This window comes from Gambusia affinis, linkage group LG02, assembly GCF_019740435.1.
Source record: "Gambusia affinis linkage group LG02, SWU_Gaff_1.0, whole genome shotgun sequence".
Lineage (NCBI taxonomy): Eukaryota > Metazoa > Chordata > Actinopteri > Cyprinodontiformes > Poeciliidae > Gambusia > Gambusia affinis.
Window position 1 is genome coordinate 15,681,714 of NC_057869.1, and position 25,017 is coordinate 15,706,730.

At 37.8% G+C, this 25,017-nt stretch overlaps 1 protein-coding gene across 2 annotated transcripts in view; it reads right to left on the minus strand.

The window, feature by feature from the left end:
* Positions 1–23,996, minus strand: part of myo1ea (myosin IEa) — a 56,287-nt gene extending 32,291 nt beyond the window's left edge. Inside the window, exons 1-4 of one of the 2 annotated variants that reach the window (XM_044138806.1) lie at positions 23,692–23,996; positions 6,922–7,065; positions 5,051–5,140; positions 3,421–3,515 (exon numbers count right to left, since the gene is read on the minus strand). In XM_044138806.1, the coding sequence (XP_043994741.1) occupies positions 3,421–3,515; positions 5,051–5,140; positions 6,922–7,065; positions 23,692–23,694 (332 nt within the window). In that variant the 5' untranslated portion in view covers positions 23,695–23,996. The remainder of the gene's footprint in view (positions 1–3,420; positions 3,516–5,050; positions 5,141–6,921; positions 7,066–23,691) is intronic. The other variant, XM_044138814.1, reaches the window with a different exon arrangement.
* Between the last annotated feature and the right edge of the window lie 1,021 nt (positions 23,997–25,017).

Sequence of the window (25,017 nt, forward strand, 5' to 3'; positions counted from 1 at the left end):
GTCCTGGAGGGCCGCAGTCCTGCAACTTTTAGATGAGCCTCTGCTGCACCACCTGAATAGAATAATTAGGTCATTAAGGCTCTGGAGAACTGATCTACACAAGGTGGAGGTCATTAAGACATTTCATTCCAGTGTTTTGTACCTGTGGCACATCTAGAAACTGCAGGACTGTGGCCCCCGAGGCCTGGAGTTTGAGACCCCTGATATAACCAAACTAGATTTTGCAAAAATAAAACTTTATTGAAACGCAACTCATCAACTCAGTATGGAAAACATTTTCCGGTTCTTGCTATTCCTGGAAGTTGAGTATGTTTACCCTCAATGCAAATCTTCTGTGTGCTGTCCATAAGGCTCAGAGGACTTTACATGTTTCTGAGCTGCAAAGCAGCAAAATGTAGACACAAAGTCATACTAATGATAGTAGATCAGAGGAAGCTGGACACCATGGAGTGTAACTGTAAGCACACACTGAACTTAATGAATAAAAAGGTTCTGCTTACATCTGATTGCTAAGCTAGACAGAGTTCCCTCATCATAAAGCCACATATCTGAATACGGTACTAAAAAGACATTCTGCTCCAAAACCATAATAATGTGAGGAGAATTAAATGTATTAACTCAAATGCAAAAAAAATATATATCATCATTCACAACTAGGCATGTTTTGTTTTGTTTTTAACGTTCCTCGTTGCCTTTAACTGTCCCGGACTTCTAGTTTCTGCGATCCACGTGGTTTGGCAGTAAATGATGGTGAAGTCTGTTTTTTATCCTGCATGTGCCTTAAAGCAGAGTCAGGTTAAAGAAGCTGCTGTGAGAAACACAGCTGCAGACTGTTAAGGGGCTGGCAGAGGAAGTCATGGAAGCGACTCTATTACACAGCAGTCTCTATAAGGTTGCACCCTTCCCCCTATATAACTCTGGGTGCTTAGCAAATCCTAATCATTGTACGGATTTCTGCAGCGAGGTCTGAAGTCAGGCAACAAGAAGAAACTTTATTTCAAACTCAGTGCTTAACTTTTATTCCAGGAAACCCTCTGATCTGCATCTGAGAGTATTGTTTTTCCTCCTGGAAGTTAATCTTTGAGGAGCTATTTTAGGCTCCAGTGGGAGTCCTGTTCCCTCTCATTTTTGCTCTCAAATCCTAAAAGCTCAGCTAACAGCGACTTATTAACCACGCCAGGGCATATGCTGCACAAGACAACACAAAGAAGGAACCTTTAGGTATTCAGTTTCACAGATTCTTCCAAATGTAAAGAATGCAAAGGCTGCATAGTTTGCTATAGTTGTGATCTGTAGACTTTTTTTAAAAAATTTGGAACATATTATGGATTTTTAAAAAAGCTTTAGATGACATGAAACACCAACACTGAGCAGATTATAAAAGGCTAAAATTATGATTCTAATAGAGGGTTAACAATGACAGACTTTAGATACCGTTGCTTTAGCTATTCTGGCTACAGATCTCTGACTGCCAGTAAAAAATGTAATGATAGAACTGGCATTTCAAAGATGTTAATGCATTCGGGTCCAGTGTACAGCAGGATATACTGTAAAGTATATTGTTGGCACTGCAGTGGTGTTCATTCCAGCGGCCAACCTCATCTCCTTTTGTTTGTGTTTTACATACTCTGCATCATAAAGTCCAGCGTTTGCTGGCACACCTTAGAAACCGGCAGGATAATGTTCCCCTGAAGTGTCTCATTATGGCTACAATACGACTGCCTAAGTATGGTATTTAAAAATAACGCTCAATGTCACCCTCATACGTGGGTATGGATCTTCTGCTGCCCTCTGTTTCTTGGAGAGGAAGTTGAAAAGGAAGCATACGCCAATAAAACAAAAGACTTAATGCACACAGCAATGACTATGAGAACTTTAGCAGCTTGTTAATGAAGTCTCAGCTGATTCAAAAAGGTCACTGACGTCAGACTCCAAATTAGACTCTTAAACGGCTGAGATTCCTCGCTTCCCGTGTAGGCAACAGCTTAAAGTCAAATATGTCACCAACTTATAGTCTAAAGCTTTGTAATTTCAACCCCCAAACAGAGAAATGTATTCCTGAAAACTAAAATCAATGCTTAGTGTACCACATGTAAATAAGGCTTTTCATTTTCAGACGATTACCTCATCAGACCAGAAAAAATGGTAATAAGACACACCAGATAAAATCTGAAATCAGTGCAGTTATAACAAATTAACAAGCCTAAAACACACACTTGCAACTATGCTGTCGTTTACAAATTAACTCAACTATATAATCTATGATACAAGAAAGAAAAATGACAATTAAAAGCCACTTATTGGTTTAAGGAGCTGCTGAGCACCTCCTCTGCAGATGTGAAACAGCAGGATTTACAATAAAAATCAAGTTTAAGTCCAACTTTAGTACAACCCGTTAGAGCTCGATTTAATCTGAAGCTCAATGGAGGCCAAGCTGCAGTAATTCATTCTTTACAGATTGTAAAAAGAAACCACAACCCTTTTAAATTACAGGGTTTCTGTGACCGTGTTCTGCACACAAACACCTCAGATTTGACCTGAAACCTGCAATAACTGGTTTTCTCCAGGTCTCTTCAATATGTAATTGATGAAGAACGGCTTTTGATTAGAGGAAGCAGTGAGTCAGAGCTCATCATCAGTGCAATCATTTTCTCAACTAATGTGAGAAAGAGCCAAAGCAGCCTTCAGCTGACCACCGTGATTCGCTGCAGTCATTGTTTACCGATACCGGTTCATCATAAAACCACCTCCAGCTTTTGTTTGCTGATTTAGTCAATCATGAAATGTCCCTCTGTGGCTTTATGATGGAAACTGATCCAGCAACTGCTGGCTGTCCAAACAACAGGCTAAAATGCTGAAGCAGAGCTCATTCATAATGAGGTAAGCAATAAGGGAACCACACCGCTCAGATAGCGGGCAAACAGGATATATCTGGAAACCTGACTGCACACATTTCTGCCTCCTGCTTTGTGGTTTAAAAATGTTCCCCAGCAAACTTTACAAAAGGCGCAGGTGTTGCTCTGCCAAAACCAGGAAGCTCTTCAAAAATACACTCCAACAGCTGCTGTGTTCCCAGCACACATCCTGACTTAACTCAGACCAGATCGAGCTGCACTTTCATCATTTCCCTCTTCTGGATACGATCAGATCTTTCATTATTTTAGGGTTTGACTGAAACGGAAACCATTCTGATGGAAAAACACCACATTCTCAGTCAGTCAGCTGTGCTAAAAGAGCCTGTTTGGCCTGTTCAGCTGTTACTCTCACATGTTATCATTACCTAAGCATCTTTGTGTCACTTCGTAATCTCCGCAGACTTTTCTTTACTTTTGTTTCACCATCACCCATACTGAATATTTTGCAAAAAATGAGGGAAAGAGGAGAGGAGGTGATATTTGTAGTGATCGTAAAAGGTCTCACCTGATGATGACACACTGGTTTTCACGGTCGATCATCATATTTCTGTACATGTTGTCTGCCAGAGCGTAGATGTGAGGAGGGTTCTCATACTGAGCCTGCAGAGAAACAGCTCGGTCAGAACTAGCGGGTCAGAACATGAAACCAAAGACAAAAAAAACGGTGGTTTCTGAGTGGTAAGTAAACAACAAAACATTCGTTTTTCGTAAAGCACATCCAGCTGACCAAGTGTTCTGGAGTTCCGCTAGGGTTGCTAGGTGCGTTGCTAGGTGAGGGGCTGGGCTCGGTAGCTAGGTAACGGCGCACTGCCCGTTGATTGTGACGTAACATTCGGGAGGCTTTTGAAATGGCTCGCCAAAAGACATTGACTTATTGCCAAAAAAAAATGGCTGGTTTTTTTTTTAAGCACTTGTGCCGTTTTTAGAAACTCAAAGAGAAGAATAAAAACATGCGAAATGTGAATTATGAATAAAGCGTTTTCACCTATAGCAACACATACAAACTGTGACTTAAACTGTATGCCGTCTAATTTATTCTGAAACATTTCTAAACTAATGTCAGCGTCTTTTATCGAGGTAACTGGTTAAGCCGTTTTTCCTCGAACACTACACCTGGATCACCAGAGTTTTATTTTTATTTTTCACATTTTGCAAATAAAATTCTGAAATGTGTAATGTGGAAAAATTTAAGTAATGACAGAAGCAGCCCAGAGAGCCAAGCCCACTCAGGTGGGAGAATTTTATAGACAAGACGGCTATTGGTTGTCTGTCCACTTCACATATTTGTTTTTTTTGGGGGGTTTTTTATGGACAAGTGGCAAAATAAAGCAATTATTGAATGAAAACCAATATAAAGTTGGCCAAAAGTGTCCTGGTCAATGTGGACCAAAAATAAAACATTTTGGCCTATATGCACCTACAAAACATCGTGTGAAAAAGCAAGATGTTTGGGAAGATGGATGAAGATAAATAAAAGGGGAAAATCCCTGAAAGACGACCGTCTAGATCTATAGTACTTTATCTGTGACATTTACAGACTTGTATGCTTTATTCCTCGTGAACTGGCGATGTAAATTTGACCAGTTGTCATATATATAAACGTCAATACTGGAAAGAGTTTATTCAGTGACAGTACATCCCAGTACAGTAAGGGACTGGCTTGTGTGGAGAAATGGTACACCCCTCCTAACATGTGGGTTGTTATAATCTGCGCCCCGGTTCTCCCAGTTCAGCAAACAGATCTAAGCTTCCTATTGTACCCTGTATGCTGCGCCAAAAAAGTGGAGCATGGTTGTGAACAATTTCTAAGAAAGTAAAGTGTTCTTTGGCATGAGTGACCCAGAGTGTTCCCACAGTCTGTCAGAGATTTAACTGGATTTCAGTCTGCTCCTGGCTCAAGGAGGCAGGCCCACGCTCGGCAGGCTGGCCAAGAGAGGAGGCAGACTTGAACAGGCTGTTCTAAGAAGGTGCTGCCAAGCACACTCAACGGTTGACTCCAGTTCCTGACAGAAACATCTGCGCCAAGCTGCTGGAAAGTTTGAACATCAGCGGGCTTTGTCTTTCAGCAGGCGTTCATCACAAATTCACCCAGACAAAATGCTTTGTGTGTTAAGTCATGGTTTGGATGTACTCACAGCTCCCTGATACATCTCAATTTCCCTCTCTCCAAAATATGGCATCTGTTTGAACGGGTTGACGGAAATGAGCACAGGGCCGATGTACGTCTGGGGAGATTACGCGTTAAAGATCACAGAAACCAGCAATTACGAAATGACAGCAAATTACAACCAGCCGTAAAGAGAGTGCAACAGAACTGCGGCAGCAAGTTTGCTGATCATGCCTGGACCTAATAAGGGCTTACAAATCCCAGAGAATGGACCTTCCATGTAATACTGAGGTTTTATGCTCCTAACACAGAAGGCCGCTCATGGCAAATAAAGCTGCTATTATGGGTGGCCCACAGTGACCCGGGACCTTAGCAGGGAGACCTCCCAGTTACAGCTATTTATTGACCCAAATCAAAGGTCTGACTCAGAGCTGAAGAGCCTGAAACAGCCTGCATTTACTAAACTTCACAATCCGCAGCCGTGCCAGAGAGGCGATGAGGTCCATGCACTGAGCTGCTCTGAGAGCATTCAAAGAGGTCATTCATTCATTCATTCATTCATTCATTCATATCGCTGCACGTCATGAGCAGCTTACGTCTGCAGCAACAGCTGCATGTTAGAAACCTAAATGTTGCATTTGTGCAGGACAGCAAGGCATGGCAGTGATTGAGTATCGCCACTGCAATGCCGTTTGCACAATCATTTATTCTTATGCATTTTGATAACATTTCTGCTGTTATTGCACGTGTGTTTTTGTGATAAATACTGTATAATATTTTACATAATTTGTAGATATTTTTAAATATTCAATATAAATGCACATTATGTAATTTTTTCAAAAGTGAGCCGATTCAGTTGAACATTCCTTGGATTGTGAGTCCAATACACCTATTTCTAATAACTGCACAATATTGTGTTATAGTCTGTACAGTAGTTTATTAATTTTTTGTATTCATATATTGATATGAATACAAAATATAAATATACAAATATAAATATTTGTATATTTATATTTCTGGTTTGGTTTGTGTGGTGTTTCTTTTTTGTACTGTTTTTTTGGAAGCAGGTTTGGTGGGTTTTTTACTTTTTGTCTTGACAGCTTAAATTTCGCACTTGTGTATCTAATAAAAGATTATTTTATCTTATCTTAATTTTGTCCTTACAGGGTTTCCCCATGTGTATTATAAGCCTGGCGGGCCACCAGACTGTACTTGCAACCTAAGAGTTGTTTATTTATTTGGTTCTTTTTATTTTTGCCTTTATGGTTGCTGCTTGGGTTTTGTCCATGTTTTCCTATAACACATTTACAATTACCTAGTCATATTTTCAAATTTCCATAAACATTTTTAACTCAAAAACACGATGGATGACTGTCCCAGCGCTCCTACCACCAGGCTTAGTAGGTTTTCTGGAGGAAACACTGTTTTATATGCTGCTTTTAACACTTAGAATGTTTCGTGTGAACTTTTACATCTGTTGTTGTTGTTACACTTGAATTTCCCCCTTTGCAGCACAATAAAGGCTGTTTCTACTCTATTCTATCCAATATCCAGTACATAGAGATTCCCTGAACAGAGGTTTCACCATTATGCAATCTGCTGTTACTCACAACTTTTCTTTTCTTTTTTATTTTTTTGCATCCCCCTGCGAGACGAACTAAAGCACGTCTGACTCACAGATGGAACAGCGGTCAGATATCTGGTACAAAGAGGCCCTTTCCCACATTCTCGCTGCAGGACCTCTGGGGGAATTTGTCACCTTCCCACCCTGACAACGAGGATTGCCCATTGCTAATATGTCACAGTGAACGAGCATTCGACTATTCTGGGAGAAGCGGGAATGAGACGGCTCTGACATTTCTCACAGGGTTAAGAACAGAAAGTGCGAGCGAAGGATACAAAGATGTAGTCATCCATGTATCTCTTCTTGAGGTTGTCCACGATGCCGTCCTCGCTGATCTTGCTGAGCAGGACCATGTCATCCACGCCGCTGTGTTTGACATTGTGGCTCTGCCAGTGGTACCGGTAGTGGCCCCGGCTCCCCTGAAACAAACAAAACAAAAAAAAAAAAACACACAATGCACAATTGTTAGTTCGCTCAGAGAAACACAAAGGCGTGAATGAATCTAGAGTCTGACATCAGGGTGGGCCAGATGCGCTGCTACAATACACCAGCCCACTCACAACCTGAGGTGGCGTGGGTTTCATCATCCTGTTGAACTAATGAGACGAACCTCCAGCCCAGAAGTCAAAGCGTGCAATTCTTTTGATTTGAACTTTGAAATAATGCAAGTTCAGATTCCCACTAGTGCTGCATTTTATTTATCCAAGTGTTAAAAATGCAGAGATTTGACTTTCATCCACATCTCAACCCTCCTTCCCCCTGCGTCCTTGTTTTTCTTTTAGCAGAGTTTGTCTCGGGAGATCTGAGGTCATTCATCATGTGCTGTGAGTCAGAGCCGCTTGGCTACTGTAGACGGGGGTCACAGTGTGCTGCGAGGAGCAAGTCTCTTTCTGCAGGATGGAGAGCGACTCAGAGTCCACAGAGAGAACCTGAGGCAGTAGTAAACACACAAGTTAACTTTTAAACTCCCCCGTCTTCAATGGGGAAATGTGAATGGAAGGAAGACAAACAGACAATGTCCTGCAGGAAAGAGAAACATTGTGCGTTCACTCTGAAAATGTAGCATTTAAGAATCAGCTTAGACAATTTCCATGCTTTCCATTTGTAAGTAAATATCTCAAACAGCTTAGAGAAAGGTCAAAAAGGCAAAATTAAGTGTTCCAAAAATTACAGGTTATGACGAAAAATCCCAAGTCATTTCCTGAAATCCTTTTACTAAATCTCGAAAATGTGTTCTGGATTTTAGCTTAGAGTTTGATGTAGGAGGTGAAATATATTTTAACCCATTTTAATAGGTTTAATAATTTTTTAATTGTGGTTAAATTGCGATTAAAATGCAATGAACAGGATGTACTGCTAAGGTTTAATGTGATTATAATTTTAACGACCAAGTCATTACTCAGAAGACAGCAGAATGATGTGAAATAAGTATCAACTTGGCAAAACAAAACCAACTATCTGGTTTATCTAAATTTGACTATAAATGCCACGTTAAAAATTAAATACTATGCTCAATAATCTGTGGGAAACTGTATTGGTATTACAGCAATCAAACATTTCTGATTTCATTGCCATCACTCTAATCTTTAACTCCCTGCACAGATTTTCTGTTAGATTCAACCCAAACTATAAGGTTTTAATATTACTTTCAGTCAAAAGAATCATGCGAGTTAAATTTAAATATTAAACTAAATCTTCCTGGTGTGTGAATAATTTAATTCAACAACATTAACTGTAAATACTTTGCCTTGACTGTTTAGTAATTTTACAATTAATCACTGTTAAGCACGTAGTTTCTATAGAGATGCGCCATCAATCCACCAGAGATCAGAATTAGCTCATTTTATTTTGATTGCCTCCAATTGTTAGCAGGTGAAATTATCCATTAAGCCAATCAAAATAAATACCTCCCAAGATCTTCAGTCTGTAAATGCATCAATCAAGAAAATATACTTTCATCCACAAGTTGAGTTAAATAAACGTCAGATTAAGATTAGGTACATATAATAAATGGGAATAATTATGTAATTCCATTATTTTTCTCTTGGGTTAAGAATACCTCTTGATATGAACATCCAGTAATTTTAATTTTAATTTTTAAATGAAATTTTATTTCATTTTAATTAATTTTTTTCATTTTAAGATACTTAGACGAAAAAAAAAAATTAAAGAAATCAGAAATCTTAAAAACTTTGAAGCCAGTAGGCCAGAAACCACCAGCACCTCTATACGTCTCCTGATAAATGCATTTCTAGTTTTCAAGGTTGTTTTTTTTTTTTTACGAGCGACATAAACTACTCTGGAGGTAATGCATTTAGCATCAAATAGCACGTTAATCTCGAAAGGCTAGAAAATGTTTATGTCCCATTTAAAAAAATAAAATAAAATAAAAAATCTGACTTTTTTCTTAATTAAACCTAATCAAGCCTTTAATCTTGCAGTATTTTACTGCCCTTTTTGTTTCACGTAACCACTTCATAAGGGAATAAACACATCACAGCACAACATTAAACATCTGTGATTTTTCATTAAGGTGTGCTACATAAAACAAAAGCATGAAGCTTAATATGTGAAATTTTGCATTTGTTCACATTAAGTCATGTGCTATTTTCAAACTTACACAGAAACAGCTAAAACTTACAGTTTTGGCCACCTGTAAAAACCGTCCATCTGCTAGGTTTGCAGCAACAAGAGTTTATATAAAATTATGCTACATCACATTTAAACAACTGATTTCGCAAGAAAAACATGCTGGCTTCAAGTCTGGAGTTCTTTCAACAACGAGGTTCGCTGAATCTGGATAAAACGCATCCCGCAACCTCTAAAAATAAAGTCTGACTCATGAGATCTCAAAGTTATTAGTGTAAACACGGCTTCAACTTAGCCTGAAAGATGAATAAAAAAATATCCACCAAATCTATTTATTACAAAACCTAAAATAATTAGACATTATACCAGGTGTGAAGGGTCAGACTTTGAGTATATTTTGTAAAATATTAACATATATTTATCAGTATCAAAAGAATTTAAGGAATGTTTCTTTGTGCTGAAAAATGTGATTTAATATTTACTTTGCATCAAGGATCACATGAAAAAAAGTGAATGTTGCTCATGTCTCAATGAAAGACGCAAACGCTGCATTAGATCACAACAGAGTAAAAATAAATAAACCCAGCTGCTGCACAACGACTGAAATATTCAGCATCAAAGAGCAAGAAAACAGCACAAAGGAGAGTAGTAAAAGTCCTTTTGCTTTCAGTAATTAACTTTAAATGAGTTTGGTAGGAGGGCCAGAAGCATTTCATATCCTGAAGGGTTTTTTTTAAAAGTTTTTTTTCATGCAAAGTAACCAAATTAGAACCACTTTACAATCAGAGTTATAACAGGGGTGAAGATTGTTAGCAGCTTCTAAGACTAATTCAGGGAGTGTTTTTTTCTGTAGGAGAGAAATGTTGCCTGGGGAGTCTTGAAATCACACAGTTTTGATAAAGGTAAAGTCTAGTCAAGTTTGTTTGTATGGCATGGATTCTTTAAAAGAGGGGAAACAGCCACTCTTATCCAAAATAAAATGGAAAAAAAGAGGAAAATCTAGATTTCTATGTTTAAGTGAAAAAACAAGACGCATAAGTGAAATTCCACTTTTCTAGAAATAATTTTAAGTCCAGCCTGAAATGCTTGTGACTTTGCGTGTGAAAATCCAGTTTAATGTAATATCATAAGCATCTCGACCACATTTGTAAGTCTAAACTTTGACTAGACCAAACACAAAAATTATTAGCTTACGCTTAAGCTTGACCAGATGTTCTTCTTCAGCATTTTCTGATAAGTAGTAGGATTCATGTTTCAAACAATTGCAGCAAGCTGACTGCAAACAGTCACAGGCCATCATAGTGCCACTACCGTGTTTGACTTTCAGTACAATGTTCTTTTTTTGTGATGATTTTACAACAACCAAAAATTCCAGTTCTGTCTTAAAAGTCTATAGAGTATTTTCCAAAAAAAGTCTTGTGTATGTTAAAGATGTTTTTATACGACTAACATTTTTAGTCTTTTTGGTCAGCAGGCATTTTGGTATTAAAACCCCCTCAAGAAAGCCACTTTTGCTCATTCTCCTCCTTATTGCTGAATAATTAAAAATGAAATAAACTGAAGCAATTGAGTCTATGTTTTCTCCATTTATAGATAATGGCTCTCATTATCACTGTTCCAAAACCACAGGAATAGATTAGAAAGCTTTTCCATAGTGCTAAATGTCAATGACTTGGCTTCTCCTTTGTTTTCAAAGTTTTATTTTTGTTTTTTATTGACTGGTTTGTGATGCATTTGTCTACATGTGCACAGAAAGGCTGTCCAGGTCATGTCTGGCAGAAATCAGGCCAAGGTAAGATGAGTGAAAATGAACCAAAAAATGTGTATGATGTATACAATTATAGGTACTTCATGGCTTAAACGGCAGGTGAAACATATTTAGGTGGAAAATAATTTTTTATTGCAATACATGCAGAAAGTGGGAGTGACAGAGTAGCACTTTCAGTCAACAAACAGAGACGCTGCGTTTTGCTGGATTTCCAATGCCAGTTTCAATTATATAAGTGCACAATGTCACAAAACAGGCCTGGATGTAAAGGTCGAGGTTCCTCAATGCAGGGAAGTTTAACACAGAGGTTTTGTGAAGAAACGCCAAACACAAAAAGAGAAGAAAAATCCTTAAAAATGATCAAACTCTCAAAATGAAATGACATTTCATCAACTGCTCTCTCTCTATCTGTCTTTTAATTTAGTGCTGCTACAACAATCATTATGCAAAATGTAGCCTGCAGGTAAACTGAAGCCAGAAAGGTTTCGGTTCAAACGCAAAGTAAAAGTATCCAATATTATTGGTAAATGTCAAACGTTTAAAGGATTACGTCATGTTTGAGCCTCCTCTTGTTCGGTGAAGGATTAAAATCTCATATTCTCCAGTAACCTGAGGGAGTAGGTGCACAGAAAAGGAGGGCCTTACAAAAACATCCGGGAGGCGCTTAAAAAAAGTCAAACTCCTCTGCTGGCCGCTGAGCCAGGGGTCAAGGGTCACTTGCCCAAAGTATTGTCTAGCTCTCATCTTAATGAATTTAGTTATCTGCATTATCATTCAATTTTAACTCCTGGACAAGTTTAAATGAAATGCATAAAATAACATTTTAAAATTCAGAAAGATTTTCTGACCAATTTCCCAGCGTTTAAATAAAAGGTTGGAACTGTAATGTGAGGTTTATGCCTTATTCTGAGCATTCAGTGTCATCAATCAGTCCAGGTTTGTAGAAGAAGGAAGAAATTTCACCAATGGATCAAACCAGGTTATAAAAGTTTATTCAATCTGATTTTTTTAAATCCCATTGTGGACTGATTTTAATGTAACACATATTATTCTACCAAGTTATCACCCATAAAACAAAGACAAAGCTAAAAATAAATAAATATTTCTTATTATTAATATAAAAAATTGAAAGGAGAGACTTTATTTTGGGCATGAATACAAAAGTTAAACTCAACATGCACATCATTTTCTACGACCGACATAAAAAATGAAATAAAATAAAAATAAAACAGCATTCCATTAACTCATGCAAGCAGTGAAGCAAGGAGGTGGGAGTGTCATGACCTGTCCAGCCCATCATCATAGGGTCCATCTTCAATTCTCTACCGTATATCAGAAGGTGCTTGGAGGAAATTTAAGGTCATTATTAAAAATGGAAATTAGAGCCAAGGGCCAATGGAACCCTGCAACATGAAAATATACCAACAGAGCCACTAAAATAAGAAATACTAAGTCCTGGGCTGAGTCAAAGCACTGATCCTGAACTCATAAATGTGAGAATTGTGAAAGAGCCAAATATTTACCGGGGTGTTTCACCTCCTTCATAGGGACAAATAGAAGGAAAAGTTTGAGCTAAATTTGATCAGGATGTTTGATAACTGCTGTCCGCTGTAGAGAAGAAGCTCCGTCACCACATTACCTCAATATTTTCAACAAAAAAAGCCTGAAATATGTCAATATCCAACAATGCACATTAAGAGCATATAAACATGCTTCTATCATGCACACAATAACACAGAAAGGTTGAGAAAAAGAGGAGACATTCAATATTATACTTTTACGAGATTATATTTAAATAGATTTACCAGCTTAACATTTCACACATTAATTTTTAGAAGAAGTCATTTAAAATACTGCCTCCACTTTCTCAAATTGTGAGGTATTAGCTTCCTATTTTAGTCACATTTTAAGGGGTTTTGACTCATAACTCCCTTTATCTCCTTCTTAAAACGACACAGTTAGTGCTGGTGGTAGTGGGGCGACTTTGAAGTAGTGTACACAAACACACATGAGCACAAACACAAGGGACACGTGTTACAATATGAAGTCAAGGGTAGGCATAACAACACCATCTCCATGCAACCACAGACTCTCAGAACAGAAAACAAACAGACACAGCAGAGGAATCAAGTGTGACATCGTTATGTAAAAACACCAAAATCTAGCACACTTGTTGTATAACAAAGAAGAAAGGAGAGCATGGTTTCCATACATTATATATGAATGTATTTAAAGTGAAAGCAGAGCTTTTTGTTCTAAGCTAAAACAAAGGAATCTCAACACCAGTCCAGATCCATAAGCCCAGGTTTTCCCTTCATGCAAATACCATCACCAAATATGGAGAGTGCTGCGCTCTGCCTCAGCGTACAGGAAATGGCTGGGTTTGATTCAGCATCATAAGCGGCACTTTTCCCCGCATTTTTCCTTTTTTTTTTTTTTCTTCCCTTTCCACACCAAGGAAGGACACGAAGTCCTGCAAGGGCTGGAACAGGCAGCTCTGCTCATCTAAAATCAGCCCTTTGCTCTGAAATGAGGACAAGCTGAAGTGATTCTTCGGTGCGAGATGAACTTTGAGAGGAATCACTCAGAACTTGGCCGGAAGCAAGTGACGGACATGTACAGCTCACCACAAGTGGTGGAAGTAAATATAACACTGAGCGTCATTCTTACCACAAACAGCTTGAGGTTCGGCCCTGAACCACGCCTCCTGGTTAGTCATCAGATTAGAGAAGGAATTTCTAATGAAGCAAAGCCCTGAGACCAAGAACAGAGTCTTCTCACATTCATGAACACATTTTATACCCAACTGCACAAAGAAAACGCGGTTATGAACTGTAGGTGATTCATCCAGCAGAAAAGGATTTACAGAAAACATGAGCTTAAATCTGAAAGCCAAGAAATTTCCAACAACAGCTAGACTAACACTACAGGAAGTAGCATTAAGATGATCGATTGTGGCGAGATGAAAGATTTCTTTCAAAGATAACACTGCAGCTTTGCAGAAAACTTCTTCAATTCATGCTGGAGATCACGCTGTGGTCTGACCACCTACAAATCTCACGAAATTTGGACTGAAGCATATTATTGCAGATGCAGCCAGAGGGTAGAGCATGCACAGTTCAATCACCGAGCCAGTGGTTTTGTGTGTTTTAGGTCACTGACTCTAAATTATATATTCTTTACGCTACAACCAACCATTTTCCAAAGTATACTGACTTTTATTGATTTCCTGAGTTCCTGTTTGCTTCAGAAACATTTTGAAATCAACGCCAAACTGCTTGAGATAAACACTCCAACGCAGCTTCAGTTTATGAATTTAAATATGTATATTAAACTTAATCTCTAGATTGAAACCACAACAAGTTTCATGGTTAACTATACTGACAAAAAAGTAACAGAAAGCAATTTAATGGTTCAACTGTTTAAGAGTGTTGTTTTAAAAAAAAAAAACAACAACCTGTAACTTTAATGCAATATCTACACCCAATTATTTATTTTTATATATTTTCTAGAACTACCAACAATACAGCTTATGATTTATTTCCTTTTAGAAACTTTTCTTAATTTCACTTAAAAGGTTTTTAGGCAATATTTCATATATCGGACGTTTATTCACTGCGGAAATAATCATCAGGTGCAACCAAAATATCAAAGTTAAATAAACAAATAAATAAAAACTTACAAATGCAAGGTAGTTTCAGCCAAAAGTCTCAGGCAATGAGTTAACTTGCAAATACAGCAAAAAAGAAAAAAAAAAAAATTTTTTATAAAATATATATATATATTTTTTTTGAGAATGACCTGCTGTAGAAGTGCATAATCTGCAATGCACATTCAATTAATGAATGAGTTTCTGCTAACTTTTAAAGTTCAGCATTTAAATGTGTATAACTAGAAAAAAATATTTAAAAAATTCCCAGACTATGAGCTCATTTGCTAATGAAGTAATAGAACAGAAGTAGAACATCTGAAAAATGAACTATTTCTACTTAAATTATGTAGAAATAGTGTTGAATACACCCTCTTAATGGACACACACCAGGGATATTTTAGTATTCAGGCTATGACTCAAAATTACAAAGAATGAAGAACAACTTGCAACAAACGTCAGGGAACAGCTCCAACACATATTCAAGCTGAACATGTGGGTTGATGTGACTAATTTGTCTCTGTCTCTAGTTTAATCTGAGCTAATCAGAGTTTGGGGGAAGCACTGTTCTCCCAGCCAGAAGAACTTCCACCTGCTCCCTTTTGCTTGCCTTCGAACTTTATCCGAGATCGCTCGGTGTGTGAAATCCTGCCAGATGACGAGAAAACTGCTGACAAAGACGGCTGGCCTTTTTTCAAAGGAAGGAGGAAAGATAAACAGGGATGAGAGACAGAGCAGAAATGGAGCGGGAGAAGCTGCGTGCGAGCCGGGTCGATCCTCTGAACTTTCCAAACACTGCCGGCTGTTTAAATCATGCTAAGGGCCCGGTTGTAACACAGTCTGATTTATAAAGTTGAGAAAACGGCTGCTGGAGTCTTCTGGAGATTTGACTGTGTTCACAGTAAAGCTAATTTTACATTCATACACTGGGAAATAAATCAACAACAGTACAAACTGCAACAGAGCTGATCAATATCAACAGAAAATACATCCAGTCATTTCACTGAACTCCAATGCAGAGCCACACAGCATTCTGGGGGATGTAGGCAGAGGAAAGACTTTAATCTCTCAACCTCTCACAGACAGCTAAGCAAGGTTGGTGAAATCAACTAACTCACTCAGTCTTTGGTTGCATGGCAACAACCTGTTGAGTAACTTGTGGTTACCTAGCAACAACCTGTTGAGTAACTTGTGGTTACCTAGCAACAACCTGTCGAGGAACTTGTGGTTACCTAGCAACAACCTGTTGAGTAACTTGTGGTTACCTAGCAACAACCTGTTGAGTAACTTGTGGTTACCTAGCAACAACCTGTTGAGTAACTTGTGGTTACCTAGCAACAACCTGTTGAGTAACAGTGTCAGGTTTTGCCACTGTGTCTCATAGCTGCGTAAAAATTATAACCAGTGGCGTGACGTGAAAGGAGAAAATTAAATGTTGTTGTAGCTCATTAATTCAAAAGCTTTATGGAGCAATTGAAGTTAGTAATGATGACGTCCCATCATCAATCAGGACCTTAAGCTCTGCACAGACTATTAAAATAGCAACTATTTGAGGCCAGAGCTTGCTCCAGCATAGCAGTGTAACTTTGTGAAAAAATATTTTTGTTATTAATCTATCCACATTTTACCTTTCCTGGTCACAGAATGGGCTTATTAATTCCTCATCAAATTTGCATGTTCTAATTTTAAACATGAGAGAGTGAACAACATCTTTCTTCTCTACATTTATGACTTCAATCAATTAAAAACACCAAAAACAGTAAATTTAGACAGTTTACATTAACAAGAACAAACATCAACATTCAAAAAATAAGTTGGACCGCAAAATTAAAGGGCAGGACTGTAAGAGAATGACACACTGAACATTACTTAATGATTAAATTAATTAAAAACACGACATGAAAAACACTAACCTGCAGAAATAAAATTTTTGGACAAACGTTTATCTGATGGGTCTTTAAAGATCAAGATAAGATCAGCAAGTTTATAAAATCTGACTTCTTAAGGTATTTTTGGGAAGAGATTGTTGACATTCCAGCTTCACATGAGGATTTAAAGGCAGCATAAATACAAAAGAAAGCGAGGGCTGCACAGGTGAAACAATAAAGGGTGGAGAAGGAAATTGCAAGACGGTAAACAAAAAGCAAAACGTTTTCAAAACTAATTTAAAACAAAGCCTTTTTTTTTAATTAAAATACACAAGAAACAAACAAATAGAAACACAAAACGTGGAAAATCTATAAACGTTTAACAGTTGCCATTTCTCTGGGTATCATTTCTCAACAGCCCACAGTTGAACACAGTGAAAGTGTATATTAAATATTCTCCAAAGACAAACAGTTCACACACTGAGACAATAGAAACTGACTGACATTCCTCTTTAAACCACAGTCAATGACCCTGAACTGAGTTACAGCCTAGCAAACAGCAGAGAAGCCACTGCAACAGCCAAGGTCTAAATGAAGCATTGCCAATTAATCCAAAAGGCACAACGAGTTATTCTGACTGTAGTCATTTGTAAACCAGAATAAACTATTCCACCGACAATGATATCATACGGTGGTGAATCTCAAATTTCTGCGGTATGAAAAAAAAATTAAATCTATGTTTCAATTCGCTCAATTTTGGAAACGTGAGAAGTTACAGGTTATAATGATGCTAAATGCTGTTCCTTCCAGGCAGGGCTGAACTCAGCAGCATCCCACATAGAAAATAACCAGAATGATCCCCTTTTAAAGGACAGTCTTTGTGCTTCAACATGTTTCAACACGGCCCACAAACTTTTAATTCCTGGGAGAAAACTTCAGAACATCAAAAACGTAATCAGCCCCTTAAAGGAGCAGCAACGGCAACATGGCTGCCTATAAAAGATAATATAAAAGACAATGCGGTTTAGGGTGGAGCTCAGCTGAAATCCTAGACAAAAAAAAAATAAAAAAGACACGCCATTCAGTGCAGAGATGACCTTTCAAAGCACAGCAAACACAGGCAGTGGGGGAGAAATCACTGTCAGCTGGGCTAAAGTTATTCCTGTGATTTTAACTAATAAAATACACGTTGTCATGTACCCAGGATTTAAACTAAACTAAAATAATACTCTTCATGAAGAGAACTTTCTCTTTAAGATTTAGCACAACTAGCAAACAGCATGACTAGTATTTCTTTCTGGCATTTTATAGTGGGGAGTGAACAAAAATGTAATCTTGTGTCAGCTCTAAAGGGTTACACCTGCAGTCCTGAAAACAGCCACCACGACAGAAGTATTCTTTGTTTTTCTTTTATCTACTATCTTCCGACAATTGCACTTGCACAAGCCAAGCACAATATTTCTAAAAATTAAAATCAAATACCAAAAACTTTCACCACAGAGTGAGGTTGTTTGGCATTTACTGTGAAAGGTCCTTCAGGTCAGAAGAAATGCTTTAATCCGATTTGAGCGCTATTCCTTAAAGTATCAATCAGTGTTCACTGCTGCAGATTCACTGGCTGTAGTGAATGCAAGTCTGACTTTAAATGTGCAAAATGACCAAATTAGACATAGTAAAAATGTAAGGCAGTTTGGAAAAAAAAAGCTGTCTGCACAGAAGGAACTAAATAAATACAGATGTGTGGGTATTATCGTAAAAGAAGCAAAAACAACAGCAGCTAATAAAGGCATTTTCAGAAAGTAACTAATGCACAAAATAACTAAAATGTTGTTTCTGAAAACTGCAACTGAGGTTAACCCAGAGATTTCAGACTCTTCCTGTTCATCACCAATTGTGAACTTTAACACCACAACCGCTAAAATCCCACATCATGCATGGGCATTGTGGGAAAGTGAGCATTTATTCAACATACCCATATATTTTGTTAGCGTTCACAATTTGCATGCCAGGCACTTGAAATATAAAGTCCTACTGAATACTACAACCAAACAGTCATTTGTGGTTCCAATAGAGCAAAACTGACTTTGCACGGCATTTAATTCAACATATCAAGCAGCCCTAAAATGAACATGAATGCTTGTTTTTACTCTTAAATTTAATCTATTAAACTTTAAAGCAACCAAATAAGGTGTTAGAAATGGAAGGTCTTTGCTGTTTTATAAATTTGATCACAGAAGTTAGATGCTTAAGTCAATATTAGCTTGCGAGTCTACGCATTAGGTGAAACCTCGACTCTGATTGGTCCTGCTACCTGCACTGACAGCCCACAGATGTGGACACTTCAAGATCGATTACCAGCAGAAACCAAAAGTGATGAGAGAGTAATTTTCACATCCTATAAAATTAAGAATGTTGCAGCTATTAAGCTGACAAGGCAATTATTTATTGCTTGTTTAACAGAGCATGACTTCATGCTTCATGCGTTCGCAAAAGTCCAATGTTTCAATATTAATTTGACTTCCGGATAAAGCATGAATTAAGTTACAATCTTCTTAACAATAATCTGGTCGTTTTTAAAGCAGCAAATGCCTCCCTGCATGCCTCACCTGAGGAAACTGTGTGAGCAAATGGTGTCCTACTTAAGCAAAAACACAATTAACATGCCAAGGAAATTATTCAGATCTTTCTCGGTCACCTTCTTTGACCGAATGACCAAAATCTTACCAATTAAGTTCAAAGATTCAGAGAAATCGGATTATTCAGCAGAACCATTTGATAGATGAAAAGAGACAACAGCAAAAGCCATAATTTGTGTTTCTTTTTGTTGTTCTCATAGACAGCTGACTTTAGAGACAACTATCACAGAGAGACTGAGGATATGTTTACCTCTACAGACGTATCTCATAATTAATACAATGACTCAAGCCAGCCAGAAAAGAGTCAAACCAGCTGATTCTGAATGTTTTCCTCCGAATAACGGCAAGTCTGTTCCTAAAACAGCTGATAGGCCTTTTTAAAGCTTTGACTCACCTTTTGTTCCTTATGCATCACTGTCAGCAGTTTGGAAATTTTTTACTTATTTTTAGGGGAATCTCAATAAGAATTTCTTAATGTGTCAATTATAATATAAAATTTATCTTTTATGGGATTTTTTTAAAAATTCATAAAACAAAAAGAGAAACTAAAGGTCGAATCTTATGCACAAGAGGCTCCTCTGTGGAAAAAAATATCATTAAATCAAACTGGTGATGGCTCATCATCTGGATAGTCGAGTCTAAAAAGTCAGTAATAAGGATGTCACTGCATACCAAATTCAGAGATATTTTCGTATGTTTTTTTTTTAAAATATAAGTAACAAAAAAACAGGCTGTCAAAAGGAGGCTAATTTACCAAAATTAACAAAGAGAAACCTCAATATGTGTAAAACCCAGATTCAGAAAGAATCCCGCTTCTTGTAAAGTTAGCCACAGGAATACGTAAACATTTGTTATGATGACGGTAGAATTTTAACTTCCTGCGTCATTAAGGAAGAATCAATCAGTAAGACAAACCCATAGAAAGAGACAGCTAAAGCTTCGGCCATGTAAGAGGCCATTCATTAACCAGGAGGGTGAACATTGACTCCTGCATGGCCATGGGAAGCTATCGGAGAAGATAATCGGAGCAGAGCAGCAGGAGCCTGACTTTGCTCTCCATCCAGGAAAGTCATACATGCAAATTAGCAGCTACAACAGGACATTGCCTGCTTCACAATCCAAGAACAAGAGGGGGGGGAAGCATGCTGAAGAAGAGTTTAAAGTTAAAATAAAACTCTACTGATCCAGGTATGCTCGGTTAAAGAAGAGAGGCCACAACAAAGCTGACTTATCCATCACCTGTTTGTTAAAAAAGAAAAATTACAAAAAAAAGGGAAGTGGTATATTCTGACATTTAGTGCATCCTAAAGTGACAAAAATTTATTGGGAGACAGATAGGAATATTTACATTGTATAAGACTTTTAATATACAACACAGTTACAACATTTTACTCAAACTCCACATGCTGCTACTTCAGAAAGTATTTAAAAAAAAGCTAAAACAAAGAAGAAGCTTCAAAATTGGTGATGGTGGACATCCACCACCACACACCTGGGCATCTTTACTCACTTTTGGCCAGATTTAACTATAATTAGAGTTACAGATTTATTTATATTTTATGGCATACATGGTTATCTAAATGTGATGAAGGTTGACTTGCTAAAGTTAAAACTGAGCATTACATTTGGACCAAGGGGTGACTTTGAGTGTGGCATGGCTGTTTATGCCAAACGGGCTGATCAGTGTTTCAGAAATGTACTGGGATTTTCCAACATAATCACTCAGGTTAACACAGAAACGTCTGAAAAGGCAAACATATCTGGTGAACAGCATGACCTGTTGAGGTCAGGGGACGTTGAGCAGACAGGTTCGATAAGACAGAAAGGAATCAGTAGCTGAAAAAACCACATTTCAATCAAAGCAAACAGAATAACAGAGACATAGGAGTTACTCAAGATTAGGAAACTGAGGCAGCCTAATGAAGGTGGAGAAGAAAAGCATTGTCATTGTTTCAGTGGTGGCATTTCCAATAGCAGATCCAACAGTAGATCAATACTGAGAAGATTAGGAAGGTGACAATTTCTATCTTTAGTATTTAAAAATAACAAACTGTGTTGCAGTTAGTCCAGAATAGGCCTACTTTAAACAAGGTCAGCAGTTCATATATTTTCCATGTCTCAGTTTGCCTCAACACAAAAAAAGGGGGCAAAAAGGCTTGGAAAATGTAGCAAAAATAATAATAATTTTGTTATTTTGCTGTTCTGAGTGCTGGTGTTCTCTCAAACTTAGAAGTACCCATATAGGAAACAGCTGACATTGCTAAAAGCATCTCTAAAATCTTTCAGGTCTGATGAAACTTGACTCAAAAGTGTATTCAACATGTGAACTCTAAAAATTACATTTGGGATATTTGGGTCATCCAGGAAGAAGTCCAATCAGCTTCTCAACTGGAGCAGATATCTCTAAAAAATCAGTGCCATTACTCAGACTAATGACACAGGATATATATATATTTAACAAAATTAAAGCATAAACATACTACAGATACAGCACATTCTGGGACACAATAGCAAAAGTTTCAGTGTCATCACTGTGCAGACTACTGAAGGAATAAGCACTGAAACAATTTTCTATGAAGTGACAACATCCATCACATCATTGTCCTCTTTTTATTAAGCCATGGATGATTAAAAGTAATTTCTGAATCTATATTTGTAGCCAATCAGCAAATCTCATCATCAATGAGTCATGAGTCAGCACTATTTGAGAGCAACTCAAACTTCATCATCGCAGACATCCTGAGAACTGAACTAGTATAAAGAGACATTGCTTTAAAAACCATCAAAAGTGATTTTTAACAGAGGATTTCCGCAACAGAAGACAGATCCTTGGCCCAGTCAGAGGAAATTCAACAGAGGGCTGTAAGTCATGGCGTACAAACGGTGAGTTTAAAACAGGTACACAGCCACTTGATAAACAACTTCAACTCTTGATGGCAACTTAGATTTACAAAGCAAAATATGAACTCCACTTGTGCCTGATTTACGGCAAGCCCTACGGTGGCATAAGTAAACACTCATGAGGTCCGTGTGAACAGTAGGTAGCAAAAAACTGCGGATAAACGAACGCATGAAGGGCAGGGATCAAAAGAAGAGTGGGAGCGGACTGAGCAGCAGCAGCAGGCCTAACGAGTTCCCCAGGTCCACAAGACGGCTGCTCGGCCTGTTTTCAGACACAAAGCTTGAATTCCTGAGCAAATCTCTACAGCAGTGGAAGGTCTGAAGCTTTGAGTTCAAGGGGGAGCCAGATCTCTGTTGGAAAAACTAATGCAGACCATCTGCTGCCGTACCATCTTACAATTCAACATCTGGAAGAGAAGGAAGTAGTGAGCAATGCTGATGTCTGCTGCTCCAGACAGTTGTGATGAAAATCAGGCTATTCTTGTTCCTTTTCTGTCTAAGGGAGTCTGAAGCAAACCAAGGCGAGCATTTCCTGAAACAACTTCTATCCATCAATGCAAATTATATATTTGAATCAAATGATTGTGGGGAAATTAGTTTAGTTTTCCCAGACTTTGTCATGTAGAAATAATTCAAGTTGACAATAGCCACAAATGCAGGAATCTATTCACTTTTTCTTTATGTACATTAGTAATAATTCAAGTGTAAATGTACATCACGATAATATAGGTCAAGCAGCTTTTTGTTTTTCCTGACCTCCAGGTTCAACATGTTGCTTAAGATGAGGAAATGAAGCAGGTCTCAGTCCAACTTGTGTTTAAAAAGACGCTTTTATGACACAAAACTGTCCTAAAGCTACCTGAAGACGCTCAGATTTACAAATGGAGTTCTCTCCAACCTGTCTTCATGAGCATTGCAATTATTATATTGTGCACTTAGTAGCAATTTAAAGCAAACAAAAGTTCTCCGGTCAATCCAGGCAAACTGGATCATGAAGGGCGATAGCAGTCTGTATCACAGCCAAAGTAAATGTGCTTCTCCGGGTGATAAAGGCTTGTGTAATTATTGCCAAAACACAGTAATGAGCCTCACACAGGCTGCTGAGTCTAGGTGTGTCTGCTGCAGGGGATGGCATTCAGCAACCAGGAAAAACCTGTCTCCGGGTAATGTGCAGACACACAAGTTGTTTCACATACTGTACACACTCCACCTGACACATGCTCCCCTGGCTGACTAACCGGTTTCCTTAATGTAAGACCTGGTGCACCTGACTGATGCTTTATGTGAATATAAATATTCCTGGGTAAAAAACAGATGATTAGTCCAGGATAAGGGCTTCCCAGCTGCATTTAGAGCAGACCAGCTAAGAAAAGTGGGTCTGCTGTTAGGAGTGAGGGCTGTGAGAAGCAGCTAAATATCTGCTATTATGAGATAAATTAATTAAAAACGAAGAAAAATAAAAATCCTTTAACTAGCAAACAAACATTTGTAGACATATTTATTTTCTGGGATTAACCTATTATTATTATTTTTAATAAATAAACTATTATTATGTGTTTGTTTTCCCAGCTCTCCAGAATATATTTGGTCTATAACTACAAGCTACTTTAAACAAGTGGTACCAAAATACTCACCATCCTCTAATTTCACAGCAGCTCCACTCAGTCCTCTGTCGTAATCCAACAATCCAGTATTTGTGCGAAACTCGGTGAAGTTCGCAGTCCTTATTTATTTATTTATTTTTTTTAAAAAAGTCTACAGCTTTAATCTGAAATCAGAGAGGAGGAAGAGGAGGAGGAGGGGGAAGGGAAAAAGTCCAAGTTTTCAGAAGTTACTCTTGAAAAAGCGGGGACAGCATGGATGCGGTTTCCTCAGCTGCGTCCTCCGTCCATGGTGAAGTCCCACACTGACAGCCAGCAGCGGAGCATCGGCTCTGAAACATAACACAGGAAACTGAGCCAGGAGATCCAATCAAAGGGCACACAGCAAGTAGTATGTTTAAATATTCATCAGTTTCTGGGAGCGACTCCACTGGGCATGCGCGGAACTTCAGCCGGCCGATATCGTCATTTCCAGACTGAAAGTTGTTATGGCACGAAATGTGGTCATCTCAGCGAGAATGGGAGAAAGATGCTGCTCTAAAAATACTCGCAAATCAAAGTTGTAATGGTCTAGTCGCAACTTATGCTTAGTAATTTTCCAACCCTACACTGTTAGCAGATTTTCTTCAGTTTGTTTTGTTTTTTAAAGTAATCCTAGTTACTGATTAGAGAAACTTAATTATTGTGTGAAGCCTGGTTGTGGAATCTGTTAAACAATACCTCTTCAAATGTAAACTATTATAAATGGTTTAATCATTACCTTTAATTATATCTAACTTGAATACAGATATGTTTAAATTTTCCATTGAAAATAAGTTTCCAATTTAAATATAACCGCTGTAGTGGCTATATTTAACTGTTGTAAAGGGGACTTTGTGGTTGTGTAAGGGCCCGCTCCTGGTTTAGGCTCCAAGGAAGAGTAAAGGAATGGAGATTACAAATTGTTCCAGTTATTCAAATACCACTGAAAACCTTCAAAGCTGGAATGAATCTGATCTTCATAGTTTGACACAAAATTGCAAATAAAACCAGCATGAAGAAGGAAAATAATTTTGCAAGACCAGCCTCATTTATATTAGTATTGCATACACATACAATCTCAAGCTTTTCTTTGTTTTAATTTGTTTTAAATAAAGCATAGTTTTTTTCCCCCCATTAGCTGACGTAAATACACATCTGATGTATTGACAGATTTATCAACACTTATTAAATCATTATTTCTCCTAAAATTTTCTGCAAATTATTGGGATGTTTTCTTTAAAACGTGGTAAATATCTAAGCCTATTTTCAGAGAGGTTATTTTGTAACGCAAAAACATGCAGGGATGAGTCTGGTTATCAAGCAAAAACACACATTTTA